Source organism: Gavia stellata, chromosome 6 (genome assembly GCF_030936135.1).
Source record: "Gavia stellata isolate bGavSte3 chromosome 6, bGavSte3.hap2, whole genome shotgun sequence".
NCBI lineage: Eukaryota > Metazoa > Chordata > Aves > Gaviiformes > Gaviidae > Gavia > Gavia stellata.
The window spans coordinates 7428654-7449113 of record NC_082599.1 but is presented as its reverse complement, the minus strand read 5'-3'; the positions used below and the strand labels follow the sequence as shown (position 1 = coordinate 7449113).

General features: G+C 40.0%; 1 protein-coding gene across 2 annotated transcripts in view; it reads left to right on the top strand.

The window, feature by feature from the left end:
- The first annotated feature begins 2631 nt into the window (after positions 1 to 2631).
- Positions 2632 to 20460, top strand: part of XYLB (xylulokinase) — an 87304-nt gene continuing 69475 nt past the window's right edge. For both annotated transcript variants that reach the window (XM_059818842.1, XM_059818841.1), the window contains exons 1-9: positions 2632 to 2676; positions 4637 to 4719; positions 5608 to 5677; positions 7097 to 7177; positions 8915 to 9001; positions 10207 to 10335; positions 11608 to 11673; positions 14446 to 14518; positions 19217 to 19335. In XM_059818842.1, coding sequence (XP_059674825.1) covers positions 2632 to 2676; positions 4637 to 4719; positions 5608 to 5677; positions 7097 to 7177; positions 8915 to 9001; positions 10207 to 10335; positions 11608 to 11673; positions 14446 to 14518; positions 19217 to 19335 — 753 coding nt within the window. The remainder of the gene's footprint in view (positions 2677 to 4636; positions 4720 to 5607; positions 5678 to 7096; positions 7178 to 8914; positions 9002 to 10206; positions 10336 to 11607; positions 11674 to 14445; positions 14519 to 19216; positions 19336 to 20460) is intronic.

Here is a 20460-nt window from a genome sequence, read left to right as displayed (position 1 = left end):
CTTGACAGTGGGGGGAAGAAAAAAACGCATTAACTGGCATACTAGTTATAATTTATCAAAATAGCCAAGGGCCTAGGAGAGCATGGAAGTATTGCTTTTCCATCAGGTCAGAAACTAGTTAATAGGAAAAGGGGAATAAACTTACTTTTCCCTTTACCCTGCTCGATGTGTCTTGAGTGATTAATTTGTGCTCTGCCTCAAGCTGTTAATCTGCAGTGGTGACATTTCAATTATAAATGGCATTTTGTCCATCCCCTCTGGAAATTCTGGATTTGTCAGTGCTAAAGCATCACTAGTACATGACTGCAACTTCACTGATAACTGCACAGCTAAACCTTGTTTGCTTTCAAGAAACAATTTTGGAGGTTATGGTGGTATCTGCCAGTATGAACTTTAATGCAGAAAGAACAGCAGCAATGCACATTTTCCGTGCACAAGCAACTGAATTTGAGAGAACACTGCCTTGATGGAAGGATGGGCAACAGAGTGACTGGGTAAGGCAATGATTCTCCAAACTTCCCTATTTCCTCTAGAAAAACATGAAGAGTGAAAGTAGCAACATAAACATTCCCATTCTGTCCTTGAGTGGATTCTCCTACCCTATTTTCTTGCACCCTTGTTCCTAATTTAAGGAGACCTGATAAGACAAGGGTAGTTATTCGAGCCCCAATTTTTCTGTGCTATTTAAAGCAAAGTATTTCTTGCTATTCAGGACTATTCTTCCGAGCTGATTGCTGAAGAATATAATTGATTCTTACATCCTCATAAGACTTCTGTATTTATTTATAAACTGTTGTTTCCTTTCTACTAAGCAGTACCTCCTTTAAAAAAGATTTAAAATCCACTAATGTCTCTTTTTCTGAAGTAATTTATCATTCTTCTGGCTTCCTTCAGAACTGACTTCAGTTTCTCTTCTTTTTTGCGAGTAGTTATATTTTGAAAATCGCAGCATTTCAAGCCTCAGCCTCCTTGTTACTTGTTCAAGCCTCATCTGTTACTTGTTTATAGGGAATATGCAGCAAGTGAAAGGGCAGAGCAAGCGTCTCCTCCCTGGCTCACCAGTCACATTCTGCATTAATAGAAAAGCAACCTCTATGTGTTATTTGATCCTTTGTTCTCTGGTAAGAGTTACACTAAGGAAACAGTTCTTGGTAACATTTTAAAAACTTTTATTTCCTTCACAGCTTCTTCTTGGTTAAGTAAGACCTTTGCTCAGGACAGGTCCATCCAGCATGAGCTCCTTAGGGGCAGGGAAATTCCACCGCTACCTGGTGGCCATCTGATTCAAAGAAGACAAACTACAAACTGGGTGACAGTTCTACATACCTTTATTTTTAACATAACATTATTTTTTACATACCTTTATTTTACTTCTGCTTACTTCGTTGGGATGTTTCCTGATTGCAAACTATTCAGATAAATTTGCAGGATTAGACTCTAAAATGCAGGCCAACAACACTATGCATTTGAAGGGATTCCCACACTGTAAATATTTTTCGGACAACTTTAATTGAAACTCTGTCTTAAAGATTTTGTGATCACATTTCTAGCACAGGTACTGTCAATACAGAATATTCAAAGGTGATATGATAGAGTAAGATTGGTTTAAAAGTCAGTTTATTAGAATGTTTGTTTGCATTCTAGGTTGAGAGTCTTCAGGATTAATGTTGTAAAGGTTTTTCTTTGCAATAATAGCTAGAAATCTTAAAAGTATAAACCTATGGGAATTAGGGCTTTGAGAAAGCACTGGGAATATTTAAAAATGTATTTAAGATGTTCAGTATATGACAAAATTTAGTAATATTTTGTAGTTTAAAGGGCATTTCAAATTAACTATTTTTACTGTTAGAACAGTTTTAAGATCCTGGGCATGCAAAACCTATTTGACTTCATTAAGGCTCTGCTGAGATACTGCCTTGATTGCAGAATGAAAGTGTATTTTAGATGAACCTTCTTTTGATTAAGCAATTCCACTTTGCTTGTCACATGCTATGGCAGGTAATGCAAAACCTGAAAACCTCCGCAAACCCTCCCAGCTTAAAAAAAAAAAAAAGCAAACCACAGAACAAAACTTCAGCCAAAGTAACAATTCTGCATTTTTTTATGGAATACTGTGGAAGTGCGTTTTGTGCAAACCAAAGCACGATACCACAACAGGACTGGTACCTATTAATGGAATATTAAAATTTTGTTAATTCCTTTGGACTGTGGTTTGAAGTTGCCCCTTTTTTGTTTTGCTTCCGTTTATCGGGCGGTCACTGTACAGCTGCTGTGGTGTTTTCTCACCGACTTGGGCAGCTGCAGCACCGGGGGCTCCCATGCATTGGCACTCAGTGACTGGTGTTCAGCAGCTGCCGCCGGCAGTCCCGCCATGCAGCAGGCCACCGCCCGATCGCCTCCCCAGAGCCCTTCCCTGCTCTGCCGCTCTCGCACCAGCCCCTCCGGGTGAGGGAGGGATGAGGGGTTAATCCCGTGTGCGCTGGGCGCTCATTAACTCCGCGACTCCCGCTCCCCAGGGCCGGGCTGGCGGCTCCTTCCCGGGGGGGCCGGGCCTGCAAAGCCACCACCCCCCCCCCCCCCCCGCGCCCCGGCTGCGGGCAAGGCTGAGGGCCGGGCGGGCCCCGCCGCGCCATGGCCGCTCCCTGCTACCTGGGCTGGGATTTCAGCACGCAGCAGGTACCGGGGCCGCTCCCCCCCCCCCCCGCCCCGCCTCTCCTCTCCCCTCCCTCGGCCGGCGGCGGGGCAGCCCGGGCGCCTCCTGGGCTCCTGCCTTGCGCGGGGCTCGTCTGCCGCCGCCGGCGGGGGTCTGAGGCGCGGGCGGCTACAGCCAGCCGGGCCTCGGGGAGCTGCCGGGGGGCAAGGCCCGGGCTGGCCCGCCCGCCCTTGTGGCCCGCTGACTTGCCGCTGTGTTGCCCCGCAGCGCAGAAGGGGAACAGGCCTTCCTCCTCGAGCAGCTTTCGTCGCCTCTTCTCCTCCACCCAGCGACGGTTTTGTTTTGCTGGGTTTCCTCATCTACAGCAGGGCCAGGCTGGGCGCTGCAGAATGCTGTGCTCGGTGCTGAGGGTCCATGCATGCCAGCAGCTTACCACAACTGATGCAAAATAGTTCCCAGCGCTTCATGTGTTTTAAGGCTTCTGTGGGCCACAGGCACTGCGTGTGCCCAGCTGTTCGCATGCCTCTGTCGCTTCACCTGCATAAGCGCATCCTTCGTCCCTTTTGTTTGTCCCATCTCTTGTCTGAAGCTGTAGGCTGCGTGTGCTAACATGTCCTGCTTCCCAAGCCTGCTACAGATGCATTTAATCCTGGAACGGAGTGCTGTGGCCCTTCTCTACACACAGACTGCATGGAGACCCCTCTGCCTGCAGCATCAGGCAGGCTGGGAGTTGCGCCTGAATCCAGCTTATCTAGTGTCCTCGTGTGAATCAAGATTAGTAGGATTGTGAACCTGGATGCCCAGGTTGCTGCTTGAAATTTTGATTTGTTGGCGTAATTGGGTATTACCACACTGCAGGTAGAAACGCTGCCCAAGTTGTGCAAAGGCCTGAATATGTTTAACCAATAGTCATATAAACATAAATAACTTCATTATGGCTGTTCTGAAGTTTGGGAGCTTGGAAAGACACATCCAGGTTATCCATATGAGGTTGATCAAGTGTTTTTCTAAGGGGCTGTACTGCAAGCAGAAAACCCATTAAGCTGCAGTGGGTCAGAGCCAATTTTAAACTAGTGCAGGGCACCAGCTTGGTAATGAGTTGTGCCAGTGCGTAAACAATGGCCCTACATCAGTATGGCTAAAATGGAAGTAAATCACTCCTAAATGGGGATGGCCTTGTTATTTGCATACAACTTTTTGAGATTACTTGGTCTTACTGGGTTTTTTTGTCTGTTCCTGTAGCAGCAGTTCGCACTCTCTCCCTTGTTGAAATATGTGCAGGATGTGAGCTCCCTTCTCACTTTTCTTCTAGGCTATTAATGTTTTCCTTCTGTACTAGGTGAACTTGAGTGAAGATAGAGGAGGAAAGTTTGTGTTACTCTTCTAGTTTCTGCTTACGAGAAAGCTCAGCTTTATGGAGTTAACCGTTTGGGATGTTGCTTTCCATATGTTGCAGAAGCTCAGAATACACTTGTGTAATGCCCGCTGAGCTTTGCCAGGGTGGTAGAATTTGATTTACTCGCCATTTGGGGAGCAGGGAAGGTCCTCAAGGTATCTTAAGGGTCTGTTAGCTTCCTTGGTAAGATGGGGCAAAAAAAAGCATATGGCATCTTTAATCTAAGATACTATATTCTTTGGAGAAATTGGAAAAACTGTTTACTGTGATGCAAGCTACGAGCCTGATAGTTTGTTTGCTGTTCTTTAGCATATGCCCGCATCTCGATCTTGTGCAATTAAGGAGAGAGAAAATGGGGGGGGGGAAATGCAAGCAGACAAATATACATTTTGCTGAATAGGTGGCGTGCTGGAAATTCACATAATAACTTGTTTTATGTAAGATTGTGCCCATGCTTTCAGCAAGCTGTATGGATTGGGGTGATCTTTCCCATTTTGTCTGTGAGAATTGAATTGAATTATTATAAATGAGTTATCAGTCCTATTTAATTGCTGTTAGTTTTTGTTAACCTGTTTTATATCTTCTAGCTGAAAGTCATTGCTGTTGATGAACAGCTGAGAGTCATTTATGAAGATAATGTTCATTTTGATAAAGACCTTCCGGAATTTAAGTAAGGGTTTTTATATTTTACTTGGATAATATAATTTAGAACTTTGGGGGTCAGGGCAGGGGGGCTGTTGCCTTATTTGGTCTCACTGATATGTGTGGAGGCATGGAAAAAGTTCATGCCATGTTCATGTTTCATACTTGGCAAGGGTAGTATATGCTTTTGCCTCCCTTGGTATGTAAATCTGGCAAGAACTCCAAACAGGAAACAAAAAAAATCTACCCCAAATTATTGTGTGTAAATAAACCAATTTTTTTCTTCTTTTGGGGCTTCAGACTTGTGGACATGACTGTTTCTTTTTGGGACACAGAAGTAAACACCGCCTTTGTGTCAGGGTGGGATGCTACAATAACAGCAAGTAAATTGCATGAGGGGAACTTCTAAAAGGTGTTTGGAGACAAATTCAGTGGTTCCAAATCTCACAATAGGATGTAGGATGACAGTATTTGTTTACATCAGTTAATAGACTAGAATTTACAAATGTCATCCTCCGTGGTCACAAGTTTCAATGAAGTACATTTGTTTACTTGATGGTTTAACAGCAAAAAATGAATTTCGTCTTCTAGATTCAAGCCACTAATGGTGACAGTTAGGAAACTTAGAAATAACTATGAATTACATGGAGCCAATGAGTATTAGGAGTCTATCACAGGTCTTACTTCAGGATCAGAGCCTTTCCTTGCAAGTTATTTACTTTGCAATTGGGTCAAACATCTCTGATGTTACCTTCTAGGAGCTGGCTTTTACTTTTTCAGGTTTCAAACACTAATTGTATCCTTGCTCTTAACATCAAAGCATTGCAGACTGTCTTTGGTTATTAATAAACTTGAACTTTGCTTGGTGTGGAAAAAATTGCTGAATTTACCAAGAGAAAATACCGCTTTTCTGTAGGACTCAAGGTGGAGTCTATATTCACAGTGACAGACTGACAGTCACTTCTCCCGTGCTAATGTGGGTCAAGGTATGAACAAGCTTTATATAGTTCGACTTCTTCCTTGCTCTTATTGAAATGGAAATGTATTCCAAGCAATAGTGAAACTCATCATTCAAATCAGCGTAGTCCTTTTGCTTGTATTCTGCTTCTTTTAAGTGTTATTCTGTGTCTTTGGTATGCAAATATTAATGTTATCAACAAACATAGTGGAAGTTGCTAACGTTTTGAGGGTTTTTTTGTTTGTTTCTTCACTCTACTGTATGTGTGATTAATCCTTTCCTGACTTTCCCTCCTTTGAAAAAAGACTATTCTTTTTTTCCTCATCCTCTTGTTTCATACGCAAAAGGGGCAGCTGTCACTTTGCCTAGCTTAAATCTGTGTTTTTGTAGCATCCATGTTACTTGCACTATTTTTTTAGAATAAGCTTTGTTAACTAATTGATGTCTCAACTGGAAAGTGGTTAAAGAGCAATTTATTCAGTGATTCTCAGTCACTTTGACTGCTGTTTATTTTGAAACACAACATTCTTGTCTATTTTAAAAGAAGGACTTCCTTGCTGCTGTGCAGATTCTGCAACACTTGCTCTCACATGGTACTATGGAAATTTGTCTTACTAGTGTGATTTGAGTAGTTAAGATATTTGAAAGGTCACAGAACCCCCAGCTGGTGATCCACAGTAGCTGACGAAGTTTTGGTAAATTTGGTTGCAGTTGGTCTTTTGAACCATAATGAACAGGAAACAGTTGTAATTATTGAATTAATAATATGATGATATAGGTATATGATGTTTCTTGGGAAAATTTGAAGTCTTGCAGTGGTCCATTTGTCAAGATAGTCTCATTCAGATCAGCATTTCCCAGACTATGTAAAGATAGCTTTATTTTTGGTTTTAAACTTCATTAAATGTGGCAAGAACAAAATTAACCTAGATGCTTGAAGTGCTAAAATTCACTTGGATTAGCCTTATATTAAAGAGACCCTGAGTTTTCAGCCGACGCTGGGGTCAGTGGTATTGAGGATACCTAACATCTTGTAGGATGGAGTGCAGGGTGGATCCCATTAAGATTTCATAGATTTCTGAAAGTAAGAACAGGAAAAGATAATCCTGCTTTAGGTCTGGCAGTCTTAAAAATGGCTTTTTAATGAGTTGGAATTCTCTAACTCTTGCCTCTTATTTAGGTTTCAAAGAATGGATCTTTGTGATTCAGCTTGTTTAAAGATCGTTTTTTTCCCCTGTGTGATTCAACTTTTCTTTTATGGACTCTTACTTAGTAGATTAATTTATGCAGCTTCTTGAGAAGTCCATAGTCATGAGCTAATTTTTCATTATCTGCCAATGAACTCCTATCAGTGATGACATGAATTTACTGTTTAATTCTAGAGATTGTGAGTATGCATAATTTGATAGCTCGTTACAGTCATTCTTGATTCTGTTTCTTCTTGTAGGCTCTGGATATGATTTTGGAAAAGATGAAGTCTTCGGGCTTTAACTTCTCTCAAGTCAGAGCTTTGTCTGGTGCTGGCCAGGTTAGTTTATAAAGAAAAAAATCAGTCTTACTATGTTTCTTCAATGGAGTATAAAGTATAGTGATAAATTTCATTTAAATAATAGAATTGCAGAAGACCATAATGACCTCAAGTAAGACGAAAGCTTCTGTATAAGCGTCCATTAAAAGACACATTCTACTAGGAACTTAAAACCTGAAGCACACAGAGCAATCACTAGAAGGTAGTGGGAGTGGAGGGTGAGGTTTACAGTGCAGTTGTTTAGATCAGTGTAGTGCATAACTAGTTGGTTCCTGTTAAGTTCTTTGTACATACAGATTTTGAAATGACTGCAGTCATCTTGAATTTCAGCATATCCAGGTGCATGTGGAAATGGGGTAGAAAAAGTAGTGAGGAGCACAGTTTGCTAAAGGCATAGTAATCCTGTTGAATACAGTTTTTGTTGGCTAGGATAGAGATCTGCCTAAGAACAACAAAAAACAAAGTTATGATAGTCTTTGCTGCAGAAAGGACAAAGATGCTGCCATGATTTAGTCTGTAGTGCATAATGCCTTTTTTCCAAGATTTATAAAACCCATCCTGACATTTAGTCAGTTAGCCAGTCTCCTAGTACTCTGGTGAAACAAGGAAGTCTTTTATAACTTTCACAGATGGTATTTAGCGTGAGGAGAGCACCAAAGTAATAGCTAATTCTGATGCGTGAGGTTTAGGTTGTTCATCTTGATATATCTGGGACTAATTAATCAAAACTCCTGCTTTGATCTCCATGTTTCATTGACTTCAGTTGAAACTCTGAGCAAAGTGTCTGAAAATCATAGCTGGTATCAAGACTGTGATGAATTCTTTGGTGGAACAGAAGTTAGGGACTGCCAAGTAACCCCAGCTTACTCAAGTGAAAAAAGGAAGTGCGTTTCCAAATTGCCCGTATTCCCTTTTTTTTTACGCATCCTCCAACAGGTTGGGGATACCAACTTGGTGTTATATTCAGATTTTTTCAGGTAGAACAGATTTAGTTTAGTTACTCCCTTCCAACCCACATTGTCTCCCTTTTCTCTTTGAAGAACCTTGTCTTTATGCTGCACATCACTGCAGAGGTGCACTGATGTGCCAGTGTTTGTCCCAAAGAAGACACAAACTTGGTTTTGATTGTCTGCAGAACTGGCAGAGAGATGTGAAATACAATCTGGATGACACTGTGGTCAAGTACTCTGTGCCCAGTGGGCTCTGTGTGCACTTGGTGTCATCACTGGATGGTGCTTTGCAGTTTGCCTGGGGTGTCCTACAGGCGCGTAACTAGACATGCCTGGCTTGAGGAAGCCTCCTGAGAGATGGAACTTAAATAACCTTCTCAGTATTACGCAGTCTATTAGTGGTGACTGGGGCAGGCATGTAATGAAGAATCTGGGGGCTGTGCTGAAATAGCACAGAACTAACAGTTTTGACTGTAGAGCCCTGGCTACAGCTCAAAGAGCCCTCAAAGAAGTATCTAATGCCATGGATTAGCAGTATAATAATAGTTCCCACTAGAAGTTGCTATAGTTCAAAATCACCATTGTCTCTGGACTCCTACATTTTCTGGTTTAGTATATGCTTTGCTCAATCTTAGAGTCCTTTAGTCAGGCACTTGATTTGAAAAGGTGCAACTCTTTCCTAGTTTGGAGAGAGTTCTCTGTACTTTAGAGTTTTAAATTCAGATCAGTGTATGAACTGTGCGATTTGGGAGGGCATCTCCAACTTCTGTTTCTGTACTTTCTACAGCAACATGGGAGTGTGTACTGGAAAAAAGGAAGCATCCAAATTTTAAAGAATGCATCATCTGAACTGCCTTTACATCAGTCACTAAAGGTAACGTGCATAAAAGAGCTCTGAAGGGAGAGCTACACTGTCCTTTTTCTGATCCTTGCACATTGCTTTTTTCCTTGCAAACCTTTCCTTTTGTTTGGCTGAGTTGTGTGCCCCTGCAGCATAAAGTGAAATATGCTGGTTATTCCTTCAACTCCAGGGCTTTTGTCATTTCCTTTTCTCCTGAGTGACAGTATATTCTGCTTTAAAAGCTTACAGGTGCCAGTGGGTGTCCCAGAATCTTTCTGTGTCAGAGTAACAGCCTGTTTGTTCTTTTACAAAATGTAATATTTTTGTAAACAACCTGTAAATATTTTACATTTTTTTCAATGTATTTTGTATTAACAAAAAATTGTGGTGAAAAATGCTATCGTAACTAAGTTTTCTTGCAGTGCTTGCAATTTCATTAGAAAATATTAAAAAAAAAAAAAAAAAGACCAGTTTACACTTACCTCTGAAAGGATGGAAGTGTAATGCTATGTGGACACAAATTCCTAACAAGTACATTGTTGAACCTCAACGTTGTGTGTGTGTGGTTGGTAAGTTTTGAACACAGACTTGACAAACTTTTATTTAAAAAGAAAAGTAGGGAGGAATCAGCTTTCCTCTTGAAGACCCTTACCTTCCTTACTTCAAGATCAGAAAGGACAGTTGTATGTTGAAAGGGAGCCATTTGTGTAACTGATCTGTTAAATGATTAATTTTGGAAATACCTCATCTGTGCAAAACTCATGGACATGGAATTAAAAAGCTCTCTTGCGATGTACTAAGCCTCAGTTGCATTTCCAAATGGTTATGCCAGTCATTAAAGAGAAATCTGTTAGTAGAGCTGTGGAAAGATAATCTGATTGTTTAGAGAGGAATTCTAAAAAGTGGGGCTAAACTTGCATAAAAAGGGCCTGGGGCTTTGGCTATCAAAGGAGTGCACTGATACATCATGCTGCAGGGTACGTGAAGTACACATCATGCTGCAGTTTATGTCAAGAAAAAGCCTGTTGCTTCCCTCTGGCGTGAGGTTTGGGTTCAACTTTTCACCACTGACCAACATGCTGCCCAATATCCGCTTTCCTGTAATTATCGAGAGGAGACCAGAAGGCACATCAGAGAACTGAACCATAAGCTGCTGCGTAGGTCTGCTGTATCGCTATTACTCTAGCAGGGACTTCTTAGAGATCAGACTTACTAGTAAAGGCTGTTGTTCGTTGCAGGCTTGTTTTTCTGTCAGCAGCAGCCCCATCTGGATGGATTCTAGCACAGCTTCCCAGTGCAGCGCTCTGGAGAAAGCCGTGGGGGGAGCACAGCACCTAGCGAGTATCACTGGTTCTCGAGCCTATGAGGTAAGGAACGGATGGGAAGAAAATCCTCAGCAGAGTCTTGTGATAGAAACAATTCTGCCACTACAGTGGTACCACAGCAGATAATGATCAGCCATTAACTATGAAAGAGAGAGTTTTTGAAGAACCTCCAACGATAATGTGTTTTGCAGTAGCCTCACAAAGGAAGATGTGGAAATTTTAAAGTGAAATTAGGCAAACACTGGAAATTTTGCTGCAGGAAGCAGCTGGGGTGAGCTCTTGCATTTGGGCAGTGGTTCCGAAATACAGTGTTTGGTGGCTCTGCTTACAGTCTCAGGGCCTGGTTCTCCCCTGGGAGCTCCTGTGCAGCGACATTTCCATTGGGATGGCAATCCGGTTTGTGTTACAAGTTTACTTGGGGTTATGATCCCCCTGTTTGTGGATCACTGCTCTAGGTTACTTCTGCAATTAAAAGATTGGCCTTTTAATGTTCCGTGAAGGCTAACAAGCAGCTGTTGACCTAAGAGAAGTGTGTTTTAAATGTTCAGGATGCTATCAGAGAGTACTCTGTCAGTCCTCTTCCTGGCACTTCCCGCTCTTGTAACTGTGACGATGAGTTATGGAGTGGGAGTGGGGCTGCCCTCCAGGCATCTCAGCACCTGGCTACTCTTACTGTTGGTTCAGTAGAATAAGGCTCTAACCGCCCAAATTGCTCATTCTGTTTTTGAATCATCATGCAAGGTTTATGGCCAGTGTTGAAATCAGACTTTGCATACCACTAACAGTTTATTTTTAACTTGCTAAAGATTAAGGTTTCAGTGTTAGAAGTTTTTTGTTATTTGATATAATACACAGATGGAGAATAATTATTCTTACAACTATTGTTAGCCTGTGCTGGAGTTGCTTCTTTGAGTATGAAACTTACTGCTTCGCTCCCAATTCAGCTGCCTCAGAGAGGTACATGGGTTGGGCAGCCTAAACCTTTTCAAGAATTCGAAAGCAGCATTTGAATTGTTCTGGTTCCCATGCACAGATTAAGTGTGATTTACTCCATTGAACTGTCATTTCTGAAATGTAAGTTATGGATAGTAGTGCTTTTTCACGTGCTTTTTTTCAAAAGGTGAGCAAAATTGTCATAATGAGACTGTGCGTTACAGCCTGTTTAGTGCAGGTTGCCTGCTGTGCACTGACTTTCATCATGCATCAGGCAAATTAAATATCCAAAGTACAATGTACTGAACTCATTACACAGAGTTAATGATTATTGACTCCATTTAGGGTTTGTGTTTCTAAGCATTTGCATTTCTTTCTCAGCGTTTTACAGGAAACCAGATAGCAAAGATTTACAGCCAGAATCCTGAGGTCTACATGCAAACTGAGGTTGGCTCAACTTCAATACACCTATTGGAAAATATAGTTGAAAATCTTCTAAAATTAATTTTGTGGGGATGTCAGACTTTTTTGTTAAAGAGCATTTTGATTCTTGTGTTTGGTTTTAAGATTAGAATTGTAAATTTGATTTTTTATTTTAGGTTTTGTTAAATTATTAGTCATTGGACAGATAAAAATTGGGCATCAGTTCTGTCTTGAATTTTACATTTAACACAGCGGGCTCCATTGGATCTCGCCTCTGTGGAATAAGTTTTAAAAAGCGGACTTTCATTTGGGTGGTAATAAATGGTATGTACAGCAGTTTGAACACAAGTGGGTAATTAAGCACACAGTTGAAATGTGCATACTTAGAACTGGCCATTTGCATGCAGAAATGTGGTTGCTCTGCCATACAAAGCTGGCATCCATGCGGATGTGTGTAGGAAAAAGCCTGCAATTGATTCTAGGCTTTTTTCATAGCTTTTCCCTTGAGGAGCTACTTTGATTCTATTATTACAAATGAATTGCATTGTGTAGTTGGTTTCCTTCTGATTTTTAATTTTCAGAAATCAGCTTGCAATTCCATTATTGTTTCAGTTTGTTGAGTCTGCATCTAGCTGTGACTGAAATGCTGTGGTTTAAAGCAAGGTGAAAACTCTATGCAAATATGATGTAAATGAGGGAAGGGCTCCTGTCCTGTCATTAGAATATGTCAAGCATCCAGACAAACGAAGTCAGGCTGATTGTGTTTTTCTATTACTAGTTATTGATAGTATTGATCATAATTTTTTTGTGGCTTTTAAAATCGGACCGCTTGGGGAGTTCATGGGGAAGTGAGATGCAAAGTTGACTCTGTATTTTGTGGGACAATACTTTTTTTTTCCATTTTTTTCTTTCTAAGCAGATGTTCTATAACCTTCATGCTAGTAAGCAATGGAGTGAAACAGAACACTAATATAGTCTGATAATAAGCTTAAAACTACATTTGGAGAAAAATGCATTAGTGGAGAGGAAATGGGTCCGTGGAATTGAGAACTAGTCCCACCAAGCTCAGACTTTGAGTGCTGGTTGTATTGATGGCACCTTTTAGCAATAAAGGATATGCAAGATACGTTCAAGCACAAAATATCTCTACGTTGGAATTGCTCTTGGGAACCCTCAGGAAGTATCACAGAATCACTAAGGTTGGAAAAGACCTGTAAGATTATCAAGTCCAACCGTCAACCCAACACCACCATGCCCACTAAACCATGTCCCACAGTGCCACGTCCACACGTTCCTTGAAAACCTCCAGTGACGGTGACTCCACCACTTCCCTGGGCAGTTTATTCCAGTGTGTCACCACTCTCTCAGTAAAGAAATTTTTCCTAATATCCAGCCTAAACCTCCCCTGGCACAACTTGAGGCCATTTCCTCTTGTCCTATCACTAGTCACTTGGGAGAAGAGGCCAACACCCACCCCTCTGCAACTCCCTTTCAGGTAGTTGTAGGGAGCAATGAGGTCTCCCCTCAGCCTCCTCTTCTCCAGGCTGAACAACCCCAGTTCCCTCAGCTGCTCCTCATAAGGCTTGTTCTCCAGACCCCTCACTTAGCAGTTCGGCAGTCTCAGTGACGTGGAAGGTGGATATTTTTCTTTCTCTAGGTCAGCTTGCTAAACTGGCTGATTCACAGTTTAACTTCATCCTTTTCCTTCCATTTCAGGCAGCTAGTGCCCGTTGGGGCACAAAAGAAGGTAGGCCTTCGTTATCTAAGCACAATGTGATATATTCTTGGGGAGACACGCATGAAGAGCAAGTGCATCATTAAGTTTCCTGGCCATTATAACCACCTCTTAGAGCTCTGGCTATAGTCCGTCTTTGAATGCTGTGTGAAGCAGAGGTTTTGCGATCATTAATAAAAAACCTGTCACTGTTGGCTCACTCCACCAGTAGAAATTTGATTCTGATTAGTTATTGGGTGACAATCATATTTCTTATTAATTAGTCAGAGCACACAATAAGCAAGTTGTCAGCTTTTATGCCACCTTCTTGGGAACAGATAATACTTGATCCTGCAGAAAGCTTGGTGGTAGCCAGTTAATTTGGTAGTTTGTATAGCATATTTGAAGTGGAAGCAAGTTCATGTTGGATCAGTTTGTTGTGTCATGTGGCTGGGGCATTTTTGGGCCAGTATTAGAAGCCCTACAGCTGGATTTAATGGATTGTTGGAACATACCCTGAGGCAGAGCTGCAGGTAGTGGTTCAGTTCAAAGCTGATTATTACCAGCTCCTGGGATTAAATCCTGGGAGGTCTAGGGTCTCAGCTGGGAGAAAGGTAAGAGTTCACGTAAAGGTGCTAGCCAAGCCTTGCCAGAGCTGCCAAAAAGCTTACAGACCTGTGCTCTGGGTTGCCCAGTGCATGGTTTTGGGGCATTTCCCCTGTTGTCAACGTACGGGTGGTTTTTGGTTTTTTTTCTTAGTGTTTTTCCTTGAAATGAGGTTCTGTGATACACTGAAGTTGTGAATTAATTCATGATAACATAGAGTATGCTAATATACTATGTGTATTTTGCATGTTTCAGAATGCAAAGCTATTAACAGCTTTTATCATGGGGTTACTTTTAGATTGATATCTGCAGTATTACTTAGGCAGTAAGATAGAACTGAATAATCCTTCTAGGTGTATGCTTTCTGTGCCTAACATTAAGCATCTATTAACATTTGCTGCTTCAAATTACTTAGTTATTTACTTCCTTTGAAGTGAATGCTGATGGGATTTACTATCTCACACTTTTTCTTTCAGAGAATCTCTTTGGTTAGTAGTTTTGCAGCTTCCCTTTTCCTTGGAGCTTATGCACCCATCGATTACAGTGATGGTAAGTGTGTGGGCTTTTCTCATAGTAACAATTCAACAAGGAAACTTTCCTTTCCATCCCCACCTTACATAAAACAGGGACACGGTCTCTGCTATTTATTTTCAGTCTTTAAAACTTCAACGACAAGTATTTTTGGTTTTAAGCTAAGTTACTAATTTCAATTTGTTGCTACTCTTGATAGTGCTGTCAGCTGTGCTTATTTATCCCCATCATACTATGATTCCCATTTCTACAAAATGGATCCACAGAAAGTACTCTTAAATGAAATTGTGCCTTTTTTCATTACTTTATGATGTATAAAGGAATGTTGAAAAATCTATTTAAAAGCATGAAAAAGTTGTGGATTTTTCAGAACTATGAAGTCAAGCTTATATTTGTTCTTTAGTTTTGCTGGTTTAGCTCTGAGTTGCACAAGATGTGAACAAGATGTATATCGTGATTATTTTTTCCCCTACCTAACTGGAGTATGGACCTGCAACAGAAATATCTTTTCAAATTGAACCAGAGAAAAAAGCATAAACCAAGCAAAAAAAATCCTAAACGCAGTTAAAAAAAAATTAACCTTCCATATCTCTATTCATCATAACAAAGACAAAAAAGGGACAAGGCTAGTGTCTCTCTTTGCTGTTGTGTGTTATCTCAGTTATCCAGCTTTTAAATGGCAATTTTAAATGGCAATTACAAAAGAAACCATTTTCCTGGGAGCTGTGCTGTTATTTCTAAATAGCATTTTTGATTCCTGCTCTGAAACTAAGAGAAGATATATTTCAGAGCTGAAAGGTTAGATAACAAGGCTCTCTAAGGAAATTTTGCATTATAGAGCCATAGTTGACCCATGTCTAGCCATATAGAGCCCATGTGTTAAGACCAACTCATTTTTTCTCCTTCATTGTTCCATCAAAGCTCATAGGAAAAGGCAAGACACCTCAATTTTAGCTAATGGACAACTTACTCAATATCAGATCTCCCAGTTACACTTGAGACCTTAAAAATTGCAAGGCAATCCATGCTTATTTCGCAGCAGTTGTGAGGTTGTTACATCTATCTTCTAGTCCTGTTCTGTAGGCCGTATATTTTCACAGCTAATTTTTTTTTGTGTGTGTATTATTGGCAACAATAACTCTTTGGAGGTTTGCACTTTGCTCCTCAGTATGCCCAAATACTGAGCACTTCAGCCACTCAAGAAGCCACAGAACTAGCTCCATGTACTGCATTTCAAAGAGAGATGGTGAGATCTTTTTCTGATAAAGAAATATGTTGATTTTTTATTTTTAAATGAGAGTTAAGTGTTGATTTTGAGTCAAATGTTTAAAAATATAAGCATTAAAAAAATACTGATTTTGGGGCTGAGGGTTTTCTTTTTGGTAATGTTACCTTTGCCTTTTCTACTTGGAAGCAAGTGGGGGAAATCCATGCTGCTTCAATTTCGGAACATGAAAATTTCTGTGTTTGGTTGAAAACCAAAACATTTTAAACTAAAGAAAATGAAAATTTGCTTCACTGGAAAATTTTCTTAGAAAATGTATTGCATTTTTCAAACAGCTTTAGGAGATCCTGTTCTGTTACACCTCTGGATATTTATGGAACTTGAATAAACGTTATCTACTGTTTGGAGCATGTAAGATTATTAAATCTTTGTGTGAAAAAAGATAAGGGAACTAAGCAGGATGTTATAGTTCTCTTTACAAGACAAATATTTTTCAGCGTTGTGAGCTATATTTTGTCTTGTTCGTTCCTTTCTTCTGTTAACATAATGAGAGAGAATTCTAATTCCAGTAATAAAATATAATTATAATGTATGCAGTAGTTATTTGGATCCAGCTGAAAAACTTGTTTTCTTGTCATTTACGATTTCTTGCAATTCACTTGATCTTTTACATTGCACCTGTATATTGTAGTTTAAAATGCATCTCTCAAAATAATGTTCAGATAATAGACCTATTCTTCATTTCTGTAGGTTTAACTTCAGGTCATATCATCTTTAAAAGACCCTGTCAAATTGTTTAGCTCTGCACAATAACTTATCTCTTTAAATTTGCAGGTTATTGTAGGAAATGTGCTATTCAGTTTCAGGATTTTTTTTTTTTTTCTCTTTTTAAAGGTTCAATTTCGTAAGGTTCAGATCACTCCTTGTGAATGGCTGAGCACCCTGGGTGATTGATTTTAAAAAAAATCAAATTACATTCTGGTGGAATGAAGAATGATTTTCATTTATGTTGTGTAGATGTTAAAAGTAAGATACATTTGGGACCTAAACAACTTGAACACTTGAGGCATTGTTTCTTTTAGAAGACACCTTAAAGAACAGCTATTCAGCTCTTGACCTAGAGAAGCTTTATCTTTCGAAATGCTTTTCTAAGAGCTGTAGGCAAATCATAGCTTAGCATACTTGTTTCTGTTGTTCTATCAAACAAGGATGCTTTGAACTGAAGCCTTTTCAAAGGGAAGCGTGGTGGACTGAATTTACTCCTAATGTAGCTTGTGTGGTGTCAGCAGACTTAGACTGCTTATGATTTTAGCTCACTGAAAAGGCAATCCAGAGTGCTGTAATACAGATGCACTTAACTGTTTATAAATGTATGCAAATATTGATCTTTAGTTTGTTGATTAATAAAACCAGTTAGTCTGGATCATTTGGTCTTTGTAATGAAATTGTTTTGTTGTTTTTTTTCCCCGCCAAGTGTTGAAGCACTTATAATTTTGTCTACGTAGTAAATATTAGCAAGTCCTGATTGTGCTTCTGGTCATTTTATGTTAAAAGTCAGTGATGCTTGCAGTGAAATACTGAATCCTATTCATCCACTTATTGACCCTTTCCTCAGTCCGTACTAGACCATGCCTTGGCTATTGACCTTCATTGCCAAGGAAGGAGGGGATGGCTAGATTTAAGAGTTGTCTCAGCTAGAGAACTGAGAGAAGCTGGAGTAAATCTTGCCATCTTTCCTTTTCTGCAGGTGGTAGCGATTTTGACAGCAGAAAAGGGAGATTAACCTTTTGCCTGTGGGAGGCATGTTGCACTTTCTGCTCTGTCACATTCCTGCTGTTGCATCATAGGCCAAATAAACCAGTGCATAATTTGTTCAGTGTGTTTAATTTGCTTGAAATGGTATTGATTAAATTTAATATATTTAATTCTATTTCGTATGTTATTAAGTGTAATCCAAATATCCTACTGTTTGGCTTGGGTTATTCCAGTGTCTCAGCTGGAGTTTGCAGTGCTTTCTGTTTACAACACTCTGTGAAGCACTAGGTCCAGATCTTGTTGATGTTCCTTGGGAATGGACTGTGCGAATAGATACTTTATTTATAAATGTTATTAAACTAATTATTAAGCCTATGTGAAAAAGGCTGCTGGGAATTGATAGGGTGGGCTCATTTGTGCATGGGTAACCCGCAGTAGTGTGTGCATGTGGAGTGTGTTGCAGGCGTGTGCCCTTCTTCAGAATAAGAGTGCTGCTAGAGCCTTATCATACGCTGGCTGAGTTGTGGGTTGCATCCCTTCTCTTCCTCTGTGTCCCAGCATTACAAGCAGTCATTCCACAGCCAGTGCATGTGGGGACAACTTCACCGTCTTTGTGTTTTAAAAAGTTTAAAGATGTATTGCATTGAAGTAAATTTCAGGTTTTCCACTGTGCTCAGCTGAGAATGTGGCTGTGTTTCAGACATAAGTAAGTTGTGGGCTAAACGGTCTTTGAAATGAAAACGTTGTTAATCTAGAATAAGACTAATATGTCCCTGAACAGTACTAACCAGAAACACATACAGATTTTCAAGTCTAATGAAAAGTGCAATTACAGGCATCTTAGAAACATAAACAAGGGATGTGGAGTGCTCAGTATGTTACGTAGATTCAACCACTAACCAACTTCAATTAACTTCATAAGCCAGAGCAATGCAAATATAATAGTGAGGAAAAAGCAATGCGAAACCAAACCAAAAATCCACAGCTCTTCCTCAGATCTATCTACTGATAGTTCTGGTGGAACTGGGAAATAGGTGGCCAAGTCAGTTATCTAGGGTTTTGCAATTCACGGAATCTAGACTTTAGAGGTGTTGCACACTTGCAGGTGTTGCAGATTTCAGTTGGGCTGTTCAGCATTTCTGAAAAATCATGACTTTGGTATTCAAAGCTGGACTCTCAAAATTAAAGGCTACATTTGAAAAATTGACCTCTTCCTTTTTTTTTGGACTTCTAAGCCTTTATTTTGTTGTCTCTGAAGAAGGAAACATTGATATGGAGGAATATTAGTCAGCATAGACTTAGATGCTGATTTGATACTCAAAGGTAGGAGTAGTGTAGAGCCATACCACCCAGGGTGGTATTTCTTCATTATATAGGTCTCAGGTGAGAACAACATACCTTCAAGGGACATTGCTGCATCAGTGAAGTCCTTGTCTAAGGTGGAAGGAGTTGTTGGGGAGGCATCCCTGTTCTTTTTTTTGCTCTTAATTTGGGAATAACTGAATTGTCTAGTGCATTGTGCATCAGAGAAGCCTTTTCTGCTACCTTTACAGGTGAAAGCTATCCAGAGGCTGAATCATCAGTATCTTTTATGCTTAAAAGAGCTGAAACCATTCTCTTTGAATGTAAAATATGCATCTGTAAATTTTCTGTTGCCTGTAATGAGGTGGAATTTTCTGATACGGTGCTGCCTTGTGTTTAATGATATATGCCTCTTGTTTCAATCTGTCTTGTAGGTTCAGGTATGAACTTGCTGCAGATTTGGGAAAAGGTATGGTCGGTGTCCTGCCTTGATGCTTGTGCACCTGGATTAGAGGAGAAACTGGGATGCCCCGTACCATCCCATTCAGTCCTGGTATGTGCCTGTCTAGAAGAGTTGTAACCAACAAATAGAGCTTTGTGCTGAGAGTTCTGCTAATAGTACTTTCTTGGAGTATATTTGTGTGTGCGCACAACCATGCGTGCACAGTTATCCTCAGAGCTATGCTTCTTGATTTAATATTTCCAGGTGTGTTGTGAATGTGTATGCCAGAGCAGAAACAGACATCTTTGAAAACTGCTAGCTGGCATCTGTCATAGCTTTCATTATTGATCCCTGTGGATTCTTGCATGCCCTGGGCTATGATGAGAAAAGTTTTGGTAGATGCTCCAGTGATAAGAATCTTTGGGGTCCCCTCCTGTGCCCAGCAAGCACCTGGTCACTGCAGAACCATGGACAGTATTTATTTCTGCAGAAACAGAACCCAACATTTGCATTTCTTAACAGGGACCTTGTTTTAAACTGTTTTTAGAGTTAATGAGGTAATCTTTGTGAATAATTTGGGGTATTTAAAGCTCCTGAGTTCATGTCGCGTAATGGTGAAATCAAATCAAGCCGCACATCTCTTAGAGTAAATGAATTTAGTCTCACTACCCAGCACAAAAAGAGCTATTGCTTTAGCTGGTCCACATGTAAGAGAGTGTAGATACCCATCACCTGATCCCTCTGAATTAAGTGTTGATCTTCTGTAATGGAGAGGAACATACAAAAAATCCTTATAGATGTCCTTGTATTTTTTAAGGATAGTTTTCTTCTCCTGTTTTTTTTCTCCATGGCTATCAAACGTGGCTTAAAAGAATACAGTTCTTGACCCTTAAAATAATAGGGGTCATATTCCAGCATTTGATGTTGTGATGTATATTAATGTTGTGTTTCCTCTTATGTTTGCATTGAATTTCTAATTTCTATGTATTAATATTCATGCATGTGTGCAAAATAGATGGATATGTTTATGTTACTTGATGTGAATAACTGGAGAGAGACCCAAAGCTAAAATGCTACTATTTACTTAACCTATTTCAAAATCTAATCTGAGGGCATTTCTGTGAGGTTCTCAACAACAAAAAAATTGGGTTCAAAATCTTTAAAATATTCATTTATACCTTAAATACACAAAAATTATTATTACAGCTGCTTTTGGATTTTTCAGTTCTATGTTAC